General features: G+C 40.0%; 1 protein-coding gene across 5 annotated transcripts in view; it reads right to left on the bottom strand.

Moving 5' to 3' along the window:
- The window catches only part of KDM2A (lysine demethylase 2A), a 113,721-nt gene that overhangs the window by 45,580 nt on the left and 41,721 nt on the right, over positions 1-26,420 (bottom strand). For 4 of the 5 annotated variants that reach the window (XM_032357604.1, XM_032357602.1, XM_032357601.1 and 1 more), the window contains 3 exons: positions 5,360-5,498; positions 4,491-4,569; positions 4,022-4,068 (listed from right to left, as the gene is read on the bottom strand). In XM_032357604.1, the coding sequence (XP_032213495.1) occupies positions 4,022-4,068; positions 4,491-4,569; positions 5,360-5,498 (265 nt within the window). Of the gene's footprint in view, positions 1-4,021; positions 4,069-4,490; positions 4,570-5,359; positions 5,499-14,257; positions 14,282-26,420 lie in introns of those variants that run through there. The other variant, XM_032357605.1, reaches the window with a different exon arrangement.

The following is a 26,420-nucleotide window of genomic DNA, read 5'->3' as shown; positions in this document are numbered from 1 at the left end:
CTTCATATTTTGGAAGAAAATGTGAATGCCTAAATCAAAACTGCCTTGAAATACCATTTCACACTCACAATGACAGCCATAAGCTGGCAAAACTGGAACCGTCGAGACTTTGCTGCTAACAATGTAAAGTGGTGCAGCTGTGACAGACAACAGAGTGGTGGTTCCTCAAGAAGTTAAAAAGAGAATGACCATATGACCCCACGATTTCCACTCCTAGTAGATTTTGATCTACAGGATCAAAATCAGATGGTCAAACAAGAACTTGTACATGAATGTTCACAGCAGCTCTAGTCACAATAGTTAAAGGATGGAAACAACTCAAAAGTCCATTAATAAATGAATGCATTAACAAAATGTGATTTATCCATGGGTGACTATTATCCAACACTAAAAAGGAATGAAGTGTTATTACATGCTGGAACATAATATAATACATATATGACAGACACAAAAAGCTACATATTTTACTCTTCTATTTATATGAAATATCCACAACAGGCAAATCCATATACAAAGTACAAAGTGGTTGCCAGGACTGTGTAGGAGGGAATAGGGAGTGACTACTTCCTACATATGGAGTTTGCATTTCAGGTGATGAAAAAGCTCTGGAACTAGATACCAGTGATGGCTGCAAGTTGTGAATATAATTAATGTCACTGAACTGTATACTTTATTATTTTTTTAAAAGATTTTATTTGTTTATTTGACAGAGAGAAACAAAGTGAGAGAGGGAATACAAGCAAGGGGAGTGCGAGAGGGAGAAGCAGGCTTCCCACTGAGCAAGGAGCCGGATGTGGGGCTCGATCCCAAGACCCTGGGATCATGACCTGAGCTGAAGGCAGACACTTAACGACTGAGCCACCCAGGCGCCCCTGAACTGCAGACTTTAAAACTATAACAGTAAGTTTTATGTTGTTTGTATTTTACCACAATTTTTAAAAAGTGAATGTTTTCCTTCAATAAGGCAGATCAAAGCAAAAGCAATTCCATTCTGCCAATGGTACCAAAGCACCCAAGACTCTCTATGTACCAGAATACTTAGATAAAATAATGAATCATAGTAATAGCTAACATTTATTGAGCATGTACTGTGTGTTAGACACTATTCTGAACTTATATTTAAGTAAACTGTCCAAGGTTACACAGCTAGTAATTAGTAGAGTTGAAGTATGAAACCAGGCAGTGTTGAGTCTATACTCTCAACCAATATATCCCATGACCTGAAGTTTACACAATAGTCTGGTTTTCTTCTTTATGGGACATGAACTAACACTGGAAATGAAGCATTTTACTTTAGGTAGAAAAGAAGACTGGGGCGCCTGGGTGGCTCAGTGGGTTAAGCCGCTGCCTTCGGCTCAGGTCATGATCTCAGGGTCCTGGGATCGAGGCCCGCATCGGGCTCTCTGCTCAGCAGGGAGCCTGCTTCCCTTTCTCTCTCTCTGCCTGCCTCTCCGTCTACTTGTGATTTCTGTCTGTCAAATAAATAAATAAAATCTTTAAAAAAAAAAAAAAGAAGAAGACTGGCTAGCCAAAGTACATGTAGTGAAAATGGATTATTACAATCACCAGTATTTTGTTCACTACCTTTTGACAATCATTAGTTATCCGAGAAAAAAAAAAATCTGGACTTCAAACAACTTGGATGAATATAAAGTTAGGCATCAGCTGAAATTTATGCTCCGTCTATTAGGTTAGATATAATCACTGCTCTATTTTATTTTTTAAAATATTTTATTTATTTGACGGATAGAGATCACAAGAAGGCAGAGAGAGGGAGGAAGCAGGCTCCCTACCGAGCAGAGAGCCTGATGAGGGGCTCGATCCCAAGACCCTGAGACCATGACCTGGGCTGAAGGCAGAGGCTTTAACCTACTGAGCTACCCAGGCACCCTCACTGCTCTATTTTAAAGACTTATTTATTTGAGAGAGAGAGAGACAGTACGACTGCAGGTGAGCGGGGTGGGGAGGGGAAGAGGAGGGCAAAGGGAGAGAATCCTTCTTCAAGCAGATACCCCACTGAGCACGGAGCCTGACACGGGGTTCGATCTCACAATCCATGAGATCATGACCTGAGCTGAATCCAAGAGTCAGACACTTAACCAACTAAGCCACCTACCCAGGTGCCCCACTGGTGTATTTTAAATCATGGCAAAGATATTTATGACCACCCAAATGTCTGTCTGTAAAAATATAAGGTTATGATGGGGTTCCAAAGATCATTATTAGCAGTGAACATATTACTGAAGAAATAGGAAAGTGGGAAGGAAGTGGGAAAAAAATCCAAAAAGAGACCAGTGATTGAATAAGGAGTATTCAATTGAATAAGGACTGAGTAAGTCCTTATATTTGTATAGCTTGGAAAATTTGGATACCATAAGTCTATGATGGGATCCAGAAGTCTTTATTTTTTTACAAGTACCACAGAGGATTCTGATGCAATGCACTGTGGATCACAAACCGTAAGAATGCCTGACCAACAAAGAAAAAGTACTGTGGTCCATTAAGTTATTACTGTCCTGGAGGTCTGTTAGGAAAAGAAGTCTACTGACAGATCTTACATACTCAAGATGATTTTCAGGAAGTCCCCTGAGAGAGCCCCTGCTTTATGAAGAGTGGGAAAGCATTTTAATTACTCAACAGATTTACTGAGTACCTACTATACTCCAGTGATTGTGCTAGGAACTAGGAAATACACAGTGACAGGCAGATAGCTGGAATCTAACAAAGAAATAGTAAGGGAGTAAAAAATAGAGGGAATTAGAGAACCTTCCTCTACCTGGGTTATGTGACTTTCGCCTCTTAGAAAAACAGAAGTTATCCAACCATCTAAAAAGGGCCCTCAAGTGGCTAAGAGACAGTACTGCAATTTTAATTTCCAAAGCAAGAGTGTGCACTTGGAACTTCAACATAGAGGACAAAACTTAACAAAAGTACTGTGGGGAAGAAAGCATTAGAAAAACCTTCTGTTCCATGACCTGTCTGAAACATTTCCAAAAGGTTTCAAACCATTTTACTGCTTTAATGTGTACAGGAGAGTGACCATGCCTGAATTCCTAAGGATCCTTCCTGGTGGGTCTCAGGGCTGCCCTGAACACCAAATGGTCTGCACAAAATTGAACTGAATTTTTACTGACACAGAAGTTTTTTTCTTTAATTAGATTGATCCAATTTCCTTTCTTTTCCTCAATTTTGAGTAAAATATAAATCAGACAAAAGACAAGTTAACCAGTCACTCATAAAGAGAAATTTTAATAAATTTCTATTTCTTAGCTTACACTGATTGACTGATCAATTTTAAGAAATCTCTCCACCCAACACGGGGCTCGAACCTACAACCCCCAGATCAAGAGTTCCAAGCTTCAGCTTAAAAAGTTTTAAATGTTGACCAAGTTACCAAACGTAGCATTGGTGAAAATTTCCAGGAAATTTCTCTACTGTTTTTTTTTTTTTTAAAGATTTTATTTATTTATTTGACAGAGAGAAATCACAAGTAGATAGAGAGGCAGACAGAGAGAGAGAGAGAGGGAAGCAGGCTCTCTGCTGAGCAGGGAGCCCGATGTGGGACTCGATCCCAGGACTCTGAGATCATGACCTGAGCCGAAGGCAGCGGCTTAACCCACTGAGCCACCCAGGCGCCCAATTTCTCTACTGTTTTGAGGGAACGGAAGAGAATCACAGATATGAATGAGTTTCATTCTTGCTTCAAAGATATAAAATATCCTGGAACAGGCTCTTCATGGAGAGAGGGAGGGACAGAGAACGATAAAACAGTAGGTAGTAGAGAAATAGAGTTCTATGCCTAATGAGTACTAAATGAAGCAACTTTGTAACTCCCTTTGAGAAAATTCTCAAAGTTGCTAAGATCAGTGTTCTATAAAAAAACTATTTCAAATGGGGTACTTCAATCAAATATGTACTTCCATGTTCCTAAGCCTTAAACCTCAGTCAGAAATTTAGAACTCAGTCCCAAATCTTAAATCTTTGCCTAAAAGACACAAAGCACACAAAGCTCAATGCTTACCCACACACATTTTGACATCATTCACAGTGAAGTCTGGATCTGGCATCCTATGAAACAAACACCAGTAAGTGTAAACAGGAAGCATACCTTCTCTAGTCAGTGTGAGTTTTTTCTTAGAGTACTAAAAACTCCTAAGCTGAGACACATAAATCTTGTATTTAGGTTTAAAAACAATATACTTTAAATATATAAAAAACAATATATTTTAAATATAAGAAAAAGTATCTCAAGGTAACAGATTTTAAGAGATTTAAAACTATTTATTTTTAGCTCACCTGTATTTTCTCACTTAACTAGAACCACCATGAACTGTTTTTGTAACAAAAGAAGAAAAATACACACTTTTAAAATCTAAATGGGGGATTATTTTTAATTATCTACTGCTTTGGGTTATCAATATGGCATTGTCTGTAGCCCTGGTATAACATGATCTCTTTGCAACCTAACAAATTAGGCCAACAATACTTACTTTATTCCAAGTCCATCAGAATTCTTGAAAATCAGAGGGTCTCTTAAGCCACCCCGCTGGATATACTCTACATTAAAATCTGTCACGATAAGTAAACAATTATTAGAAAAGCAAGAGGTATAGCTGGAAAAAGATGAAAGGACCATAAAAAAAAGATCCTAAGTAATAAGGCAGAGATAGTGTTTGCTGTTTCTGTGTATATAGTTTTGATCTGTTAGATACATGCTTGTTATAAAAAGCATCTCTCAGGATACAGGAAAAGTATCCTGACAGGCAGGGTTCAAGGGGTTTGCTAAGTCTGTATTTACATAGTAAACAGAATTTAACCAGCAGGGGGTAGTACTATAATTGAGTTACCTTCTAAATCCTAAGCAGAAATTATCATCACTCTGTCTCTTCAAAGCCAAAAAATTTAATTCTGTCCACTACAATACATACCATAACATCCTGTCACTTTGCCAAGGAGCAAAAAAGCCTCATGGTACACACGGAATCCCACCTCTGTTTTGTTTGGGGAGAGGGGATGCATGCATAAGTGAATTTTTACTGTACTATTTTTAATTAAACCCGAAGCAAGGGATGGAAGAAGGGAAAGGACTTCAGGGAACAACTCCAACAATGCTTCTGGCCCTAAGAAAGGTGTGTTTCTTCTCATACAGCAGGGAATGACTCACAGGGTGGGAGGATTAGGGGATGGGGCAGTGTGTGTTTGTGTGTTGAACGGCATTGTAGAATAAGAGAAAATAAACAGCATCACAACATCAATGGGCAATATTTAGCTGCATAGATTCCAAGCCCACAGATCCCAGAATCTACAACCTCCTACACATCAAGGGACTATAGGTCGCCTGAACCAAAATGATACTGACCTTTTCCCTCCATAAAAGTAACAAAATTTGCATTATATTTATTGGTGTGGAGTTTCTCTTCCAAGTCAAAAGTTCTTTTCCCTTCAATTTCGTCATCTGAGATGCCATCATCTTCATAGCGTCGTCGCATGGTACCACGCTGCGGAGAGAGGGACATAAGGATCAAATCATGTACTTTTCATGCCTATCTAAAAGAGCCCATAAACATGTGCACACTTCAATGTCATGTACTTTCAACTTCAGTTATTATGCCAAACATCAATTCTCCTTGTCTTATAGATCTTTCTCTCAACTAAAGGTCAGCTTATGTCCTCAGAATGTACAGAACACAACAAAATTTTGATGAGTCACTGGTTCCCTACTTGTGAATTTTACCTCTGATAACTCTTTGACCCTGGAGATATAAATTTACAATAGAAATATAACCAAATAGGGTCCACTAAAGATTGGGGACCAACTTCTTTATAGACATTTCAGGATAAAAAAATACAGTATTTTCATAGGGGAAAGAGCAGTATCTACATTAGTTTTCTTTCTTTCTTTTTTTTTTTAAGGTTTCTTTATTTGAGAGAGAAAGAGAGCTAGAGAGATAGCACAAGTCGGAGGGTGGGGAGTAGAGGCAGAGGGAGAAGTAGGCTCCCCACTGAGCAGGGAGCCAGATGCAGGGTTCAACCCTAGGACCCTGAGCCAAAGGCAGACGCTTAACCAACTGAGCCACTCAGGTGCCTCTCTACAATAGCTCTCTAAAACCATCTTTAAGAACATTTGAATTAATGAATTAATTTGAATTAATGAAGCAAAAACTCCTTTACATAAGATAAAAGAAGAACGTTAACCTAAATAATAACATTCCAAATAGCAGACTATCAATATTTGGCTTTAGAACATCTCCCTAAAGAAAATATACAGGGGTGCTGGGCTGGCTCAGTCAGAAGAGGATATGGCTCAGGATGCCTTGGTGGCATATTGGTTAAGTGTCTGCCTACGGCCTGGGTCATGATCCCAGGGTCCTGGGATGGAGTCCTGTATCTGCTTCTCCCCCTGCCTGCCGCTCCTCCCACCTGTGCTCTCTCTGACAAATAAATAAATAAATAAAATCTTAAAGAAAAGGTGGGGGGATGGGACTCTTGATCATTTAAGTTTGAGCCCCAGGTTGGGTATAAAGATTTCTCAGACAAAACTTGAAAAGAAAAGAAAATATACAAATGGCCAATGAACACATGAAAAGATATTCACTATCAGTCATTAGGGGAAATGGAAATTAAAACTACAATGAGACATCACTTCACAAGCACTAGGATGGCCAATATCAAAAGGTGGACCATAGGGGCAGTGTCTGGCTTGCTCAGTCAGTCATGATCCCAGAGTCCTGGGATGGAGCCCACCCTCGGGCTCCCTGCTCAGCAGGGAGTTTGCTTCTCCCTCTCCCTCTGCCCCTCCCCCTGCTCACGCTCTATCTTGCTCCCTCTTTCTCTCTCACATAAATAAATGATCGGGCTCTCTGCTCAGCATGGAGCCTGCTTCCTCCTCTCTCTCTGCCTGCTTCTCTGACTACCTATGATCTCTGTCAAATAAATAAATAAAATTTTTAAAAAATGAAACCTTAACAAAAATTTAAAAATTTTAAAGGTGGACAATAAAAGTGAGAGTGAGAATGTAGAGAAACTAGAACCCCTGTACACTGTTGGCAGGAATGTAAAATGGTACAACCCCTCTGGGAAACGGCTCAGAAGTTCCTCAAAATATTAAACATAGAGTTATCTTATGACCAGCAATTCTACTCCCTAGGTACGTATCTGAAAGAATTTAAAACTTATGTCCACACAAAAACTTGGTACACAGATGTTCATAGCAGCATTAACCCAAATGTCAACTGACTGACATTGTATATTTACACAGTGGAATATTATTTCGCCATAAAAAGGAATGAAATACCGACATGTAACTGCAACATGGGAGGATCTAGAAAACATTACGCTAAGTGAAAGAAGCCAAATGCAACAGATCAGGTACCACAGATGATAGAATCTTATTTACACGAAATCTCAAGAATAGGGCGCCTGGGTGGCTCAGTGAGTTAATAAGCCTCTGCCCTCAGCTTGGGTCATGGTCTCAGGGTCCTGGGATCAAGGCCCACACCAGGCTCTCTGCTTGGCGGAGAGCCTGCTTCCCCCTCTCCCTCTACCTGCCTCTCTCCCTACTAGTGATCGATCGATTTCTCTCTCTGTCAAATAAATAAATGAATAAATCTTTAAAAAAACAAAACAACAGGGGCGCCTGGGTGGCTCAGTGGGTTAAGCCGCTGCCTTCGGCTCGGGCCATGATCTCAGGGTCCGGGGATCAAGCCCCGCATCGGGCTCTCTGCTCTGCAGGGAGCCTGCTTCCTCCTCTCTCTCTCTCTGCCTACTTGTGATTTCTCTCTGTCAAATAAATAAATAAAATCTTTAAAAATAAATAAATAAATAAAATAAAAATAAAAACAAAACAACAAAAAAGAAATGTCCAGAAAGACAAATCCATAGAGATAGAAAGTAGATTAGTAGTTGCCAGGAGCTGGGGAAAGGAATAGGAATAGGAAGTGACAGTTAATGGTCTGGGTTTCTTTCAGGAGCAATGAAAATATTCTGGAATTAAAGAATGGTGATATTTGTACAACTGGGAATATACTAAAAAGCCAATTAATTATATACATTTAAATGGGTGAGTTTTATAGTATATGAATATTTCACAAGCTAATTTTTTAAAGATTTTATTTATCTATTTGACAGGCAGAGATCACCAGCAGGCAGAGAGAGGCGGGGACGCAGGCTCCCTGCTGAGCAGAGAGCCCGATGTGGCCCTTGATCCCAGGATCCTGAGATCATGACCTGAGCCAAAGGCAGAGGCTTAACCCACTGAGCCACCCAGGTGCCCACAAGCCTTTTTTTTTTTTTTTTTGAAGATAACATGTTGCTCCTGTTGCAAATTTACCTTCTAGCGTATTTACTTTAGCCAGTGTCAAATTTTGCTGAAATTTCTTGAATACATACACAAAGGACAATCAGTGTGGGCATGGTAGAGGCAAGGGTAAACACAGTAACCCTACCCTAGGATGTGCTATGAACAACCAAACCTGGAATTTAAAATTAGATATTGGGGAAAGGTCTTTTGGGAATGGGGGTCAAGAGAGGGGCAGGAATGAGTCATAAAAAATAAAAATTAAAGGAAATAAAAGTGACTGTTACCAGTAGAGAGCTAGATTTAACACGCCAGGTTACGTTTGGGTTGAAAACACTGAGGGATACCTGATATCTTTTCCATATGTCCCCAAAACTCCTAACACCCTTACCTCCCTTACCTAGCACCTTTGCTGCCTGAAGTCCCAGCTCAAAGGCCAAAAGAAGACCTAATTTAGGTAGACTTTTCACTTATTTCAATAATGCCATCACTGGTTAAAATATTTTTAGATAGATTTGGGGTGAGGGTATTTTCACTGACAATTTCTAATGAGTTTTTTTTTTTTTTAACAAGTTTTAATTCACTTTAGTTTTCTTGTATAAAACTATGTGGTGGCCATAGCAGGAGCCTGGATCCTCTGTATAGAGACTCTGGCGTGGGTTTTTACAAGATGGTTAGTGCATTCCTGATAGGGAGACTTGGGAACACAGTCTCCTTCCAGAGGTCGGGGGTGAAGTAGCTGAAAGTCTTGGAAATGGCATCAAAAAGTGGCCTTGGTGAAGCTGCCCATGGGGGATGGGGGGATGCAACAGAACAGCCCCTGGGCTAAGGTATGGCAGTCTTCAATGCCGGCTACCATCAGTAGCCTCAGGGGTACTGCAGCTGGGCGAATTTGTTTTTATAACAGACATCATCAGGTGGCTCAGTCAGTTAAGTGTGTGCCTTTGGCTCAGGTCATGATCTCAGGGTCCTGGGACTGAGCCCCACATCCGGCTCCTTGCTCAGCAGGGAGTCTGCTTCTCCCTTTCCCTCTGCCCTTCCCCACCATTCATGCTCTCTCTGAAATTAATAAAATCTTTTATTTATTTAAAATATTTTATTTATTTATTTGACAGAGAAAGAGACAGAACAAGTAGACAGAGAGGCAGGCAGACAGAGAGGTGGAAGCAGGCTCCCTGCTGAACGGAGAGCCCAATGCGGGGGGGCTCAATCCCAGGACCCTGAGACCATAACCCTAGCTGAAGACAGAGGTTTAACCCCCTGAGCCACCCAGGCGCCCCTAATAAAATCTTAAAAATGAAAAGAAAAAAGATATCCTTAGTTCCCCTCCTTCCTATACTTCATTTATATGTTTCTGAAGAGAATTCCAAAAGATTCCTTCCACAGAGCAAGGGCAACACGATCAAAATAAATGCAAATGCCCCCTCCCCTCACGTGCACTGTAACTTCTAAAACACTTGTCAAAATCCCAGTCACATTTTCAAACTTTAACCTTTCCTAGGTCTACCATTACTGACTCTTCCTCAGTAAGGAGGACATAATCACCCTGACTATCCCAACATTTCTAACATGGTAGCGAGAAGTTCCCCCATCCTTCCTTCCTTTTTATATGCTTTTCTTCTTCCTATATTCAAGAATTCCTTCTTCCATTTACATTTCCAATATACAGAATATAAGTATATGGAGCAGGCACTTGCTCTAGCCAAGCCACTTAAAGACAACAGAAAAATGAATCTGGATTGTTTTCTTTTTGTTTGCTACAACTGATAAATCAGCAATAATGTGAAAACTATCTGTATCAGTTTTAATACTGTCAAGAATATTGTTTTTTTGCCTATCCTCATCTTAACATAAATCCTAGTGAAAGTAAACAAGTTATCTATAGCAAACCTCTAAGTGTTTTAAATATATATTCAATCCCGGGTGGCTCAGCTGTTTAAACATCCAACCCTTGGTTTCAGCTCAGGTCATGACCTCACGGTCCTGGGACTGAGCCCCGAGTCAGGCTACCATTCAGCAGGGAGTCTGCTTGAGGATTTGCTCCTTCTCCCTCTGCCCCTCTGTCCTCCCTCTAAAAATAAATAAATCTTTTAAAAAAGCACAAGAACATTTTCAATCCGTGCAATAAGCTTGGAAATCAGTAGGCAATAACACAATCTGCTACAGGTAAAACCCAAAAGGCAAGGCTAAGTTAATACTAAGGAAAGCAACCATCGATCTCCTTCAGCCCACCCACCAACACTGTCAGGTAATTCGCAATGGCTTGCCAGTACGCCCAGGTGACTTCCATACAGGCCATTTTAGGCAGCCCAGAGGCAGTTACTGGTCTCCCATAGATCCCAGCCCTCACTGAACCAAGTGTCACAGAAAAGAGCAGGCACAAAGTGAACGCTGAAATCTATTCCAACCACATTTCCCCTCAAAACCAATTTATACTTTGCAGGGTCCACAGTGAGTTTATAATCAATAATGGTTTATTCTGTTTAGATAACCAAACTATATAAGCAAACTTATATTGTCCAGCATCCAAACAATGAAAAGAATTTTAAAACTGCCTTAAAAAATTCACTACCCTTAGTCAAGCGGTGACTAACTATATTAAATGATAAAAATGGCCATGTAAATGAACACTTAGATTAACTCAAGTACTGACAGGTAGGTCAAGTTCAAGGGATACAGATATTAGATATTAGTTATACTAATATCAGTAACTAATATTAGTAATATCTAATATACTAATAATATACCAATACACTAGTAAATACTAATATACTATTATCTCTCCTAGATGATGAAGAAAAGACAGTGAGGCAAGGTTGGATGCAAATAGGTTATCAATCATTATATAGAAACTTTTGGCATCCCCTTTTCTAAACATGTAGTAAAAAAGAATGATGGAAAGGGCATGGTCTTAAGATGCCTTTACGTTATACACCTAAAAAGTAAAAGAACAGAGCAGAGTGAAGAAATCAGGAATTTTGAGCAGGGAATATTCCTTGATGCCAGCAACCATCTGCCTTTCTTAGATATTTGGGGGAGTGGAATGAGGTGAGAAAGAGAAATCATTTTCTAAAGGTCACATAAAACTAGACTTGTCCTATAGGAAAACGGCTAAGCCATCCAAGGCTAACATGTACTCCGGTGAATATAATGTAACCATGAACATATTTATTACAACAAATAACACTGAAAAGTGCTTGTGAAATATTAAATTTAAAAATCAGCACATGAAAGGTGCCTGGGTGGTTCAGTTGGTTAAGCGTCTGCCTTTGACTCAGGTCATGATCCCGGAGTCCCAGGACTGTGCCCCACATTGGGCTCCCTGCTCTGTGGGGTGCCTGCTCCTCCCTCTCCCTCTGCCCCTCCTTCCATTTGTGCTCACTCACTCTCTCAAATAAATGAAATCTTAAAAAAAAAAAAAAAAAGGACAAAATGATAATGATCCTCTCAATAAATGCAGAAAGAGCATTTGGCAAAATCTGACATCCTTTCATGATAAAAGACAGTGAACAAATTAGGAATAGAAGGTAACTTCTCAGCGTGGAGTCTGCTTGAGGTTCTCTCTCTTTCCTCTTGCCCTCCCTCAGCTGCACAGGCGCTTGCTTGCTTTCTCTCTCTAAAATAAGTAAATCTTAAAAAACAAACCAGGGGCACCTGTGTGGCTCAGCTCGTTAAGTGACTGACTTTGGCTCAGGTCATGGTCCCAGGGTCCTAGGATGGAGCCCTACGTCAGGCTCAGCAGGGAGCCTGCTTTTCTCTCTCCTGCCTGCTGTGCTTGCTCACTCTCTGTCAGAGAAATAAAATCTTAAAAAACAAAACAGCCCCCTCCCGCCTGCCTCTCTGCCTACTTGTGATCTCTGTCAAATAAATAAATAAAAACTTTAAAAGGGGGGGGCCTGGGTGGCTCAGTGGGTTAAAGCCTCTGCCTTTAGCTCAGATCATGATCCCAAGGTCCTGGGATCGAGCCCTGAGTCAAGCTCTCTGCCCAGCCGGGGGCCTGCTTCCCCCCTCTTTCTGCCTGCCTCTCTGCCTACTTGTGATCTGTCAAATAAATAAAATTTTTAAAAAACCCAAAAAACAAAACACAAATGACCAATACACATATGAAAAGATACTCAGTATCACTAATCATCAGGGAAATGCAAATCAAAACCACAATGAGATATACTTCACATCCATTAGGATATCTATTATTAAAAAAAAAAAGACAAGTGTTAGCAAGGAAATGGAGAAACTGGAACCCTTATGCATTGCTGGTGGAAATATAATACAGTACAGCCTGTATGGTAAACAGCAGGGCAAGTCCTCAAAAAATTAAACATAGAATTACCATATGATCCAATAATTCCACTTTTAGGTATATACCCAAAAGATTGAAAGCAGAGACTCAAACAGATACTTTCATACCAATATTCATAACAGCATTCATTATTCACAACAGTCAAAAGGTAGAAATAGCCCCAAATATCCATTTACAGATAAACACGTAAAGAGAATGTAGGATAATGATATAATGGAATTTTACTCAGCAATAAAAAGGAATGGAGTTCTGACACGTGGGGCACCTTGGATGAACCTTAAAGGCATCATGCTAAGTGGAAGAGGTCAGATTCAAAAGGATCAATATTATACGATTTCACTTATATGAGGAACCTAGAACAGGCAAATTCATAGAGACAGAAAGCAGATTAAAGGTTACGGGAGTGGGGGGCTGGGTGGCTCAGTTGGTTAAGCGACTGCCTTCAGCTCAGGTCAGGATCTTAGAGTCCTGGGATTGAATCCTGCATTGGGCTCCCTGCTTAGCAGAAGTCTGCTTCTCCCTCTGACCCTCCCCCTTCTCATGCTCTCTCTCTCTCATTCTCTCTCCAAAAAAAAAAAAAAAAAAAAAAGTTACCAGGGGCTGTGAGGAAAAGGAATGAAGAATGGGGAATTACTGCTTTGTGGTTAGAGTTTCTACTTGGGATAATCAGAAAGTTTCAGAAATAAATAGTGGTAATTAATTGACTGCCACTGAAGTGTACACTTAAAAATAGTGAAAATGGCAAATTTTATGTATATGTATTTTGCCACAATTTTTAAAAATCACACAACATACCAAAACCATTCCTAGAGAACCAATGTACAATTTTATCCTTTTAAATTCTATATCAAGGGACACCTGGGTGGCTCAGTTGGTTGGATGACTGCCTTTGGCTCAGGTCATGATCCTGGAGTCCCGGGATCGAGTCCCGCATCAGGCTCCCAGCTCCATGGGGAGTCTGCTTCTCTCTCTGACCTTCTCCTCGCTCATGCTCTCTCTCACTGTCTCTCTCTCAAATAAATAAAAAAAATAAAAAATAAATGCTATATCAAATAGTTTCTTTTTTTATACCTAAAATAGTCACCCTATGAAAGTCAGGAAATAGGATGGCATTATTTTATAAATGAAGAGGGAAAAAAGGTAAAATTGACCTAAGTTTAGTTTTTTGGATAACAGAAAAACAAGAAACCAGAAGTGTCTATAAGCAAAAGTATCTAGTGTCAATTCTACTATTACTACTATGCTGTGTGATTTTAGGCAGCTAAGTAAATCATTTAACTTCTCTAGATCCTAATTTTCCCTTGGAGGTAAGTAATTTAAGGTCCCTCTGTGTTCTAAAATAAAGTCCTCTATAATTTGGTTCCAACTGAGATCTCACTCTTGCTCCTATATAAACTATAGCGTATGGAAAATCAGCTACGTACCAGACCCAGAGGTCTGTTTCTCTTTATTCAAAGAATATCTAATTTTAGACCCAGCTCCCTGTGTCCTAACCTGGCACAGGTAGAGACCTGTGGTGAGACCTGGCAGAGGTTGGCAGGGTAAACCTCCTAGGGACTTCCACATCTTCCTCCTGTCCTTCCATAACTCCTGCCCTCTTATTAAACAAACCTTCACATATCTCCATCTACCAAATGTGAGAAGTAGTTCTTTGGGGGTGCCTGGGTGGCTCAGTGGGTTAAAGCCTCTGCCTTCGGCTCCGGTCATGATCCCAGGGTCCTGGGATCAAGCCCGCATCAGGCTCTCTGCTCAGCAGGGAGCCTGCTCCCCCCCCCCCCCCCGCTCTGTCTGCCTTTCTGCCTACTTGTGATCTCTGCCAAATAAATAAATAAAATCTTTAAAAAAAAAAAGTAGTAGTTCTTTCTGGGGCGCCTGGGTGGCTCAGTCATTGAGCGTCTGCCTTTGGCTCAGGTCATGATCTGGGGGTCCTGGGATCAAGGCCTGCTTCTCCCTCTCCCACTCCCCCTGCTTGTGTTCCCTTTCTCTCTGTGTCTCTCTCTGACAAATTAAAAACAAAACAGAACAAAACAAGAAGTAGTAGTAGTTCTTCCTGGAGAGCTTAGGCAATTCTCATCCCCAAAGGTACAATGAAATCAGAGAAGGAATAAGTTGCATAAAGTAGGAAAAGGCTGTTACTATAATGACACCCAGAAAGGCTACTGCTCTGAAGGTAAACAACAGTCCTATTAAGATTATCATCCTTGGGGCGCCTGGGTGGCTCAGTGGGTTAAATAAAGCCTCTGCCTTCGGCTCAGGTCATAATCCTGGGATACTGGGATCCAGCCCCACATCGGGCTCTCTGCTCGGCGGGGATCCTGATTCCCCCTCTCTCTCTGCTTGCCTCTCTGCCTGCTTATGATCTCTGTCAAATGAATAAATAAAATATTTTTTAAAAAATTAAAAAAAAAAAAAGATTATTATCCTTTCAGGGTGCCTGGGTGGCTCAGTTAAGCATCTGCCTTCAGCTCAAGTCATGATCTGGGATCCAGCCCATGTCAGGCTCCCTGCTTGGCACAGGGTCTGCTTCTCCCTCTCCCCAACCCATCCCCCCCACCCCCGACTGTGCTCTCTCGTTATTTCTCTTTCTCAAATAAATAAAATCTTTTCTTTTTAAATTTTTCAAGATTTTTATTTATTTGCAAGACAGTGCGAGAGAAAGAGTGAGAGCATGAGAGGGAAGAAGGTCAGAGGGAGAAGCAGACTCCTCGTGAAGCTGGGAGCCCAATTTGGGACTCGATCCCCATGACCTGAGCACTAGTTTGGAACGAAACTTTAACCACACCAGCAGCTTGAGGCAGCTAGAAGAAACTGGCAAAGGAAGGAGACTCCAGACAGCTTAAATGGCTCTGGCAAAGAGAGGGGAAGTGGTGGGATCTTTTGGAAACAAATGACACTCTATAAATTAGAAAATTGCTTCGTAGATAGGAGGTTAACAAAAATCTTCCCCAGGGTGGGAGATTTTTGGCATTTGCTAAGGAACACTACATTTCTAGGTCTGCTGCTGTTTATTTGACCATTCCTGGTTTTAAAAGATCTTTAAAATTTTTAAGTAATCTCCACGCCTACTGTGTGGCTTGAACCTACAGCCTTGAAATTAAAAGTCACACACTCCACAGACTAAATCTGCCAGATGCCCCCTACCATTCCTGAATTCTAATTCTAGTTTTTACCTGACAAATTATGTTACTGGTCTTTCAGCTATTCTGACTGAAAAATATTACTATTCCTAACCAGAAACCATTTTATATCAGAGTGCTTTGAACTTAGTACATTATATATGTTAGTAAAATTTGTTCTCATTCACTAAATTTGTAGTAAACTAACATTTATTTACACACTTTCTGTAAAGATGAAATTGCCAATATTTTTTACCAAGATTAATTCTTCATCTCCTATTTTCTCCAAGATTTTGATTTTACTCCACTGCCTAAGGGAAAAAAAAATTAATTACAGAGCCTCCACTGGTGATGGTTTAAGAAGTCAAGAAACAATTAGATTTTCATGTCCCACATCATGATATTGCTATTAAAAAAAAAAGTTTGAGGGCACATTTTTTAAAATTTAGATGGATTAAATCTGGATTTTTGCAAAATACACCAAATCCCCACTTGATTACCCTTAATATGCACTTACATACACTTCAAAAGAAGAAAAATGCTCAGGCTCTCATCCTCCCCCACCCTTCACAAACATACAAATACATATATATCCCCCAAATCAAGTGAACTTTAAAGTGTTGTTCTCATTTTCTCTTATTTCATGTTTTGAGAAATCAACATGACCTACCTCAAGGTCACACAGAAGCAGATACACACACACACACGAACACACACTGACAGATTGCTGTCTATACCCTCCTCCCACTGCATGTGAGTACTATAAAAATTATTATCTGAACAGTTAACTCATTCATAAAACAGGGGCACACTGACTATGGAGTAACAACCAAATACTCCCCATACAAAGAAAAGGGCACAGTTCTAGCCCTCAAGAAGACTGCTGGCCAGTAGGGGGAGACAGACATGTAAATAAATTATAGTATTGCAATTCAATGTGACATGTATTAAGACAAGTAGATGCAAATGTTATTAAAACTCAGAAGGAAGAACAACTAGCACAGAGGGGTTGACTAAGGCTCCACCATAAGAACTGATACAAGAGGAAATGTTTATTCATTAAGTATAACTTTACTAAATACCTACTAAGTTCCAAGGACAAAGGATACAGACTCTTAATGTTGCGCCTCTATGAAGAGGTGACCTCTTCAAACTTTTTTGGGCTTCCCTCTCACCCTACCGGATTTCTCAGTATCTCATTAATAAGATATAAGTAGACAGAGCACAAGCATTTTTCAAAAATAAAAGATTATAATCTTGGGGCACCTACATGGCTCAATTGGTTAAGCATCTGACTTTGTCTCAGGTGATGATCTCAGTGTCCTAGGGTCAGGGTCCACGCTCAGCAGGGAGCCTGCTTGTCCCTCTGCTCCCCTACCCCACCCTGCTCACTCTCTCTCTCAAATCAATAAAATCTTTTTTTAAAAAGGTTATAATGTTTATTTAGAAAATGTGTGTAATTTCATTTTACCTTACTTAATGGGGGATTGTAACGGGAACATCCTAAGGAAGTACAAAAATAGTGGAAATCACTTCCTTACAGTTTTTACCTTTTGATCCATGTAACACTGTCCCCAAAATAGTAGGAGACCTAAGCCCAAGGATTAAGGAAGAACCCACCCTTAGTTTTTTTTATGTATAACTACTCCAATACATTACAAAGAAGGCATACTGATGAACTGGCATGGCTGGAAAAGCTTGCCTTTCTTTTTGAAAGTTCAGCTATGTCAGTCTCAAGTATTTTCTGGGCAACTTACATCAACTTCTGCAGAGATCAACAGTACACAGAACACTTTCTACATATGAAATCTTTACGAGACCAGTTAATTTCAAGAAAAAGACAAAGTAATCCATAAAAAGAAGATATCTACAGAATTTGGCAAGAAGCTTATCCACAACTAAGTCTCTCTTGATTTAGAAGGAAAAAAGGGGCATCTGAAAAGGCAGAAAAGCTCAAAGATAGTGAGCTTCACTTTGTGTTGGATATACAACACAATATGAACTTTCTCCTCAAGGTTCCTGCAGAACTGGTGTCAAATACCTACTATATATACAGAATGATCCTAAAATTCTCTGAAAGAGTCAGCATACACTTAGCCTGACCACAAATATGCCCTCCACAAAACCAACTAGCTGAGAAATGAGTTAAAGTGCTGGATCCCTTCCACCACCATTGCCTGCTTTTCTACATACCATTTAGTATAATCAACTGTTCAGTGCGCTTGCTGCAGATTTAACCATGATATCATCACAATTCTGCAAGGGAAAAAACCTTGGCTGTTAAGTAGCAAAATCACCCTCTGAAGTTCAGGATGAAGATAGGGCACCTCATCAACATCCTGAAGGAAAATAATCTGAGTTCAGATGTTATACCAAAAGCACATTTTTGTTCCCTCAAAGGAACAAAAATTCGAATATACCTACTTTTCTCTTTGGATAATGACAAAAGAAGTATTCGTAATATTATATTTTCTATCAACATGCAAAATATTCAATTAGTTTATCCATAAGCAGCCTGGTAAAGATGTGTTAATTCCTCACTCTACCTTCTGTCCCATTCTTTCAAATTTTCACTTCCTTTTTGTAGCCCCAGAACATTTTTTAAATTTATCACTTTCACTATCTGACATTTAAAAATTAGTCTAAAGGAAATTGTATCCCCCCCAAAATGTTAAAGGTTTGCTTTTTCTAATTATTTACCTCCTAGAGCAAAAAAGGGAATTTTAGGGGCGCCTGGGTGGCTCAGTGGGTTAAAGCCTCTGCCTTCAGCTCAGGTCATGATCCCCGCATTCTGGGATCCAGCCCCACATGTCAGGAATCTCTGCTCAGCAGGGAGCCTGCTTCCCTTCCTCTCTCTCTGGCAGCCTCTCTGCCTACCTGTGATCGGTCAAATAAATAAATCTTTAAAAAAAAAAAAATTAAAAAAAAAAAAGGAATTTTAGAAAGCCTAATTCTAAAAAAAAAAACAACAAAATTCTATTCTATTCTATTCTAAAAAAAAAAAAAAGAAAGGAAACAATCTTTAAATTACCCACACACAACAAAAAAATATCATCCAAAAATGTAAACAATAATGAATTCAGAAATACTCAGTTTCTCGCTCAACCTAACCAATTTCTTAACTTTATTTTCAATAGCCAATGAACATCCACTGAGACCCAAATACTCCCTGAACACTTCTGTTTACTGCTTGATTTGTTTCTACAGAAACAGACACCCAGAACACAGAATACAAAGATAATGCCTAGTGTTTTTTCACCATCTTCTGTAACTGATGCAACTGATTCAACTCTAAGTCATTAGTATAATACATGGTACAAGCCATGCCACTGCAGCTCCTGGAAGGTAAAGATTAGTGTACCTATTAGGCAAGAACGATTTACAGAAAAAGAGAAAACAACAACAACCTAGAAGTTTATCTCAAATTTAAAGAAGTAAATGATCTTTATGCCTGTCACTGAGTAAGGTACTGCAGACCTCAGAAGACAGCTTGTTCTGAAAAACACTGACTTGAGACATTTGCTCAGTAAATAACACAATGAAATGTGCCACACATGCATCTTCTCCGAAGTCTTTCGGTTAAGTTTAGAGAGCCAGCAAGTAGTCCCTGGAAGCAAGATTATATAAATGCACCTACTTCCAGTCTTGCTTTCCTCTACCTCCCTTCTCTCTAGAACTGATAGGTTTTTGATTCACAAAGGTCAATCTCTTAAGCAACATATGACTTTTTTTTCCAAACTGTCAAACTTGAGATTTAAAGGGGTCATGAAATTTCATGTGTAGAAGTAGTAGCTCCAGAAGGAACTGACAAAAGATCAAGAAGCTGATATTATAAACTGTTCCCCACAAACACATACACTCCTCCCCTCTCCCACTGTCATGACTACATTACAATCCTGGCAAGACCTCTTTCCTTCTGAGCTTTCAGTTACCCATCTGTGCCAACTCAAGTTAAAGCAGAAAAAATTATGTCTTCACTCCTGTAACTACCTAGGAACATTAGTTTAAGACTGGTAAACTGGGGGCACGTGGTGGCTTGGTTGATTAAGTGTCTGCCTTCAGCTTGGATCCATTCCAGGGTCCTGGGTTTTAAGCCCCACACTGGTCTCCCTGCTCCATGGCAAGGGACTGCTTCTCCCTCTCTCCCTGCTTATGCTTGCACTCACTCACTCACTCACTCTGTCAAAAAAAAAAAAAAAAGACTGGCAAATATCTTGTTGCTGGACTGTTTAATGCTCGAAGTCGGTTTACTTTTTTTTCTTTTTTTTTTTTAGTATTTTTTAATTTATTTGTCAGAGAGAGAAGGAGAACATAAGCAGGGAGAATGGTAGGCAGGAGAAGCAGGCTCCCCACTGAGCAAGGAGTCTGATGTGGGACTCAATCCCAGGACCCTAGGATCATGACCCGAGCCTAAGGCAGACACTAACCAACTGAGCCACCAGGCATCCCTGAAGAAAATATTTAATAAAAGTAGTTATACTCGGGATGCTTGGGTGGCTCAGTCAGTTAAGCCGCTGCCTTCGGCTCGGGTCATGATCCCGTGGTCCTGGGATCGAGTCCCCCATCGGGCTCCTTGCTCGACAGGGAGGCTGCTTCTCTCCCCACCTCTGTCTGCCACTCTGCCTGCTTGTGTGCACCCCCCCCCCACCAATCTGACAAATAAATAAATAAGTAAAACCTTAAAAAAAAAAAGTAGTTATACTCAAGCTACTAAGGGAAACTAATAGTGCAACTTAATGGCCACATCTTTGCTAAATTTCTCTAGACTTAAGCATCACATCTTATAATATTACCAATCACCTTCAGCAAAGTTCAAATTCTTAGAAAATTCACTTTCGGGGACCCTTGGTGGCTCAGTCAGTTAAGTGTCTGACTCTTGATTTGGGCTCAGGTCATGATCTCAGTGTTGTGAGACTGAGCCCCACGTCCGGCTCTACACTAGGCATGGAGCCTACTTAAGATTCTCTCTCTCTCTTCTTCTGCCCTTCCCCTCACCTCTCCCTCAAAAAAAAAAAAAAAAAAATCAACTTCAGGTATGACTCTATTTATTATTTATTATCTTAAGCAATACTACATAATGAAAACAAAGGAACTGGAGTAAGAAGTGGGTGTGAGCCTGGGTCTAAGTACTGCCTTGATGAGCTTCAAATTCCCTAAGACATTTTTTTTCTTGGTTGAAAATGTCAAGAATTTCACCAAACATACAGGATTGCTGTGAGGTTTAAATGAGAACATATGGGGAGCCTGGGCAGCTCAGCTGGTTGAACATCTGCTTCAGCTCAGGTCATGGTACTGAGATCCTGGGATTGAGCCCCGAGTTGGGCTTCCTGCTCAGGGGGGAGTCTGCTTCTTTCTCTTCACCCTCTCCCTCTGCCCCTTCCCCCTGCTCAAGCTCTCTCTCTCTCTCTCGCAAAGAAATAAAATCTAAAATAAATAAATAAATGAGAACATATGTACAAATACTCTGCAAACTGTGAAGTGCCTTACAGATTAAGAGAGAGGCTATGTAGAGTAGTGGCAGGGTTTGGACCAGGTTTCCAGGGTTCAAATCCTGGTTTAGCCTCTCACTATATATGATCTACTTAATAGAAGCCATCACCCAGGACTGTATATGGATCAAATTAAACAGAAACAAGGTAGCCAGCACATGTTTTAAAAAAAAAAAAATAGCAACTGTGGTTTTGAACATGAATCAAAATTGGGACTGGGAAACCAAACATCTTGCCCCCAAAGAATGGTCTGTGTGGCTAGAGATAAATCATACTTCAAATGCCTCTTCTCAAACAGCATTAAACATCAGACAAGATTTTTTTCTTTATCATCCCAAGCAATAAGTTAATAAATTTTCCAAGTCCACCCCTTTGGAATGGAGCTCTTTTCTGATTACACCATCTCTAAATCTCTTCACACCAAATGTCTAATCCTACGGATGAAATTTTATGAGATCCAACAACTGCATTCTCTCTACCCCCTCACTGCCAATAATTTAATATGAAGGTTTAATTTCTGGAAGGTGTTATTCAGGAGAAGGCCCTTTTCTAAGTAACAGAGTTCATATCATTCTTAACTTCTAGGTAGAGGGAGCTTGAAAGAATGGTCAAATCTGAACAGGGGAAGTGTAGAGTCAGAAGACATAGCAGCAATGAGCTTATACTAGAACAAACTCCTGGACATTAAGACAATCACACGGGCACCTGGGTGGCTCAGTCATTTGAGTGTCTGTCTTCAGCTCAGGTCACAATCCCAGGGTCCTAGGATCAAGTCCTGCCTTGGGCTCCCTGCCCCTACCTCTGCCTGCCACTACCCCTGCTTGTGCTTGCTTGCTCTCTCTCTCTCTGACAAATAAATAAATAAAATTTTAAAAAATATATTTACCAATAAAGAAGACTAGAGAAGGTCGAAAGTAAATTCAAGGAAAAAAGAGGGCTGTCCAACAAAAATAAAAGGCTTAAACAAAATCCACACCTGCTTGCCCGGGTTGCTCTAAATCTTTAGAAATAATCATTATACATACTTACAGACCATAAGAATTAAAACATCCTAATCTGAATTATTTGGTATAATAACTGATTCTCTTAAATTGTTGGAATGTAATGAGAGAAACCCTGGTGAAAAGTATGCCAATTATGTTAGAATTTCTTATTGCCAAGAGGAACAGGATTAACCAAAGAAACTGATATTATTTAATAAATTTTAATTTATCCTTCACTATACTTCTTAGGCAATCTGTTCAGTAGTGGGAAGAAAGTTCCTAAGATAGACAGTAAATAATCAGAAGAAGGCCCTAAAAGCTCTCTGCCCACCACTATCCTCATGGGAATTCTTTTTTTTTTTTTTTAAATTAAAGATTTTATTTATTTATTTGACAAAAAGAGATCACAAGTAGGCAGAGACACAGGCAGAGAGAGAGAGAGAGAGGAAGCAGGCTCCCTGCTGAGCAGAGAGCCTGATGTGGGGCTCGGTCCCAGGACCCTGAGACCATGACCTGAGCGGAAGGCAGAGGCTTTATTTAACCCACTGAGCCACTCAGGCGCCCCTATCCTCATGGGAATTCTAAACCTGTGTCTCCCATGGCCTTTGCCCAAGGAAGTACACGTTTTAAGTTCTTACTACAGGCGGAGTAGTGTCTAAGGCACAACAGAAAGAAATGGATGGAAGACAGCTACTATTTTCAAGAATCTCACAGTTTATATGGAAAACAAAACCCAGTTAAGAAGGCTAAAGGCACAGGAAAAAGCAGAATAAGAACAAGATCCTACAGAAAGTTTAAATGATCCAGCTTCACACAGGTGAATGTGGCTAAGAAATGCAACAGCTGGAGGCACCTGGGCGGTTCGGTCAGTTAAGCATCTGCCTTCGGCTCAGGTCATGATCCCAGGGTTCTGGGATCGAGCCCCACACTGGCTCCCTGCTCAACAGTAAGTTTGGTCCACCTGCTTGTGCTCATGGGCCCGCACTCTCTCTAATAAATTTTTTTTTTTAATCTTAAAAAAAGAGAAAGAAATGCAACAGCTGAATATCCATGTGGCTAGGTATTACTACATATTCAAAAATAGTAAGAGCTAACATATGAATGCTTCCTATATGCTAAGTATTTTCAAGGCCATTTTTCTAGCTCATATAATCCTCAGAATAGCCCTATGAAATAAAATAGCAAAATATCAATTTTAGTTATGAAGAAAGTAAGAATCAAAAAGGTTGGGTAACTTGAGCCAGGATAATTTAACAAGTAGCCAAGCTGGGAATTCAACCTAGGTCCAAAAGATTGGTTACAAAAAAGTTACAAAAAAGTCTATATTCTCATCAAATTCACAGAAACAGAAAGTAAAATTGTGGCTGCTGGGAGTGGGTGGGGGAAGTGCAGAGGTGCTGTTCAAAGTTTTTAAGGTTTCAATTACATAAGATGAAAAATTTCTAGATCTGTTGTACAACACTGTGCTTACAGTGAACAAAACTGTATATGTAAAAACTTGTTAAGGGTAGAGAATTCATGCCATGTATTTTTTCTTTTTTAAATACGCGCGCGTGCGCACACATACGGTGTCACACCCTCCCCTCCCCAAGTCGACATTCTTAACTCTCAAACTTCTTAGTCTCAGGAATCCCTTACACTCTTAAAAATTACTGAGGACCCCAAACAGCTTTTGTTTATATGTTTTATATAGGTTATGTTTTATATAGGTTTTTAAATATTTTATTTGAGAGAGAGAACACAAGCAGGGGGAGTGGGTGAGGGAGAAGCAGACTCCCCACTGAGCAGGGAGCCCATGTGGGGCTTGATCCCAGGACTCTGGGATCATGACCTGGGCAAAAGGCAGATGCTTAATCGACTGAGCCAACCAGATACCCTGTATTTATGTTTTATTTAGGTTATTTATATAGGTTATATATATTTACTGATTATAAATTAAAGCAGAGGAATTCTCTATAAAATGGCAAAACAAGGCAACACATTGCACCTATATTTCCACACAGGCTCAAGGAAATTTCAGGATTTCAGGGTAATAATGCACGGGACCACAATGAGAGTACAGAGATTATAGCAGGTACATATAAATCAAAAGTAAGAGCACAACAGGAGTACTGAAAATGCACTTTAATATCTGAAAAAGCACTTGTATAGGTGCTGTATATAAGCACTTGTATTTCCTACTACCTTAGGAAATAATAGGAAATACAAGAGTACACAAATATATATGCCATTAGCTCTGCAAGCAAGGATATCACACATCATGTAGTTCTGGAAAACTACTGTTTCTAGAAAATCTCCAATCAGAGAATGAGAGAGAAAAAGACAAACACATCTTAATTATTACTACGGAAATAGTTTTGACTATGCAGATCCCTATAGAAGAATCTTGAGTATAAATCAAATACTTTGAGAACCACTGTTCTACATCAATCATCTTTAAACCACAAGTTACAAAAATCAATTCAGATCACTGGGGCACCTGGTTGGCTCAGTCAGGAGAGCATCCAACTGTTGATCTTGGGGTCATGAGTTTGAGCTCCACCTTGGGTGCAGCGATTACTTAAAATAAAAACGAAAAACTATGGGGCACCTGGGTGGCTCAGTGGGTTAAGCCTCTCCCTTTGGCTCAGGTCCTGATCCCAGGGTCCTGGGATCCAGCCCAGCATTGGGCTCTTTGCTCAGTGAGGAGCCTGCTTCCTGCCCCCACCCCCCGCCGCTCTGCCTACTTGTGATTTTTGTCTGTCAAATAAATCAATAAAATCTTAAAAAAAAAAAACCAAAACTAAAAAATATATTAATTTAGGTCATATATGCATTTTTGGAAAATGAAGTAATAATAGAATGAAATTTAAAGTGTTAGAAAATGTAGTATGGGTAAGTTCCATTTCCTGAAACTTTTGTTAGTTATGTACATCCAGCTGTATGCAAAGTACAGGTGGTAACATAGAATAATATATTTCTTACTGCAGGTCAGTCAAAAATCGTAGAAAACACTGCACAACAAGAATTAATTTCCCTATTCTGCCACAGCAAAGGCCATACACATAAACCTACAATCTGGAGACTGAAAACTGAGAATTTTTGACAACCAGATACTCTCCAACAAGAATGGAATTAAAGGTTTCAGATGGATAAAATTTCTACAGACTTAAGGAAGTTCACAGTTCACCTTACCACTGTTAGCCACAGCCATCAATAAAGCTTTTCCTACCACCTTCTCTTCCACTGTCAATTCAGGGAAAAGGAAGACAAGAGAGGTTATCCAGGTTCCACTGGCTACAAATAAAGGTGTTCTTTCCTTCCCTCTAAACAAGCTCCTGTTTTTAATCACTGGATTCACTTCCGAAATGAAGGGCCTGCCTTCACAGCAAACTGGTCAACAACTGCTTTGTTATCAGCATTACGGTTACTGCTCTCATCCTGAATCTTTAAGATTTCAGGGGTCAAAACTGCAGCATTCTGACCCAACAATGGTTCAAGTTATAGATCTCTCTTGGTATCCCGGCAAAAGAAGGCTTGCATCTGGTGAACTGCAACAAATGGAAACAGCACACAGTGAAAGGCAGAGCCAGCCTGCACCCACAGCTGAAGCTCCACCCACAGCCTGGCAATCCAGGACACCCAGAAGTCTCAAGTCTCAAGGGTTTCGCTAAAAAGCCACAAAGACCGACTCTACTGGAGGCACTAAGTGAAATATAAAATCACTGCCTGTTCCTCTCTACCAGAACTGAACTACAGAATTTTATTTCAGAAACTGTTTCTCCCAACTAGTCCAAATAGACCAATAGGAAGTGTGATGAAAATTATCAAAGACAGAGGCAGGCCTAAACTCAGTGATGTATCATAATGGCACATACTTTTAAAAAGTGGGGTAACATGCATATAACTTAAGATTTATCTTGGTAACCATTTTTGAGTGTTCAATGGCATTAAGTCCATTCACAATGTTATGCAACCAACACACTATCTGTTCTCCAGACCTTTTGTATCATTCCATACTTAAACTCTATACTTACTGGCATATACTTTTCCAATGATATCATTTTTTTCTGCTATCAATATACCCTAAGATGCAAATGTATCTCCTTCTAAGAACAGACACAATCCCACTATTGCCTTGAAACCTAGAGGGATAAAAGCAAATTCTGGAAGTAGAAATCTTCCTTTTTACTGCTATCTCCCCAGAACCTAGCACAGGCCTGACAAGTATAGATTCAAATATTTATTTGCTACATG

The sequence above is a fragment of the Mustela erminea genome, chromosome 9 (genome assembly GCF_009829155.1).
Source record: "Mustela erminea isolate mMusErm1 chromosome 9, mMusErm1.Pri, whole genome shotgun sequence".
Lineage (NCBI taxonomy): Eukaryota > Metazoa > Chordata > Mammalia > Carnivora > Mustelidae > Mustela > Mustela erminea.
The sequence above is the reverse complement of the archived record's forward strand: the minus strand, read 5'-3'. Positions and strand labels throughout refer to the sequence as shown.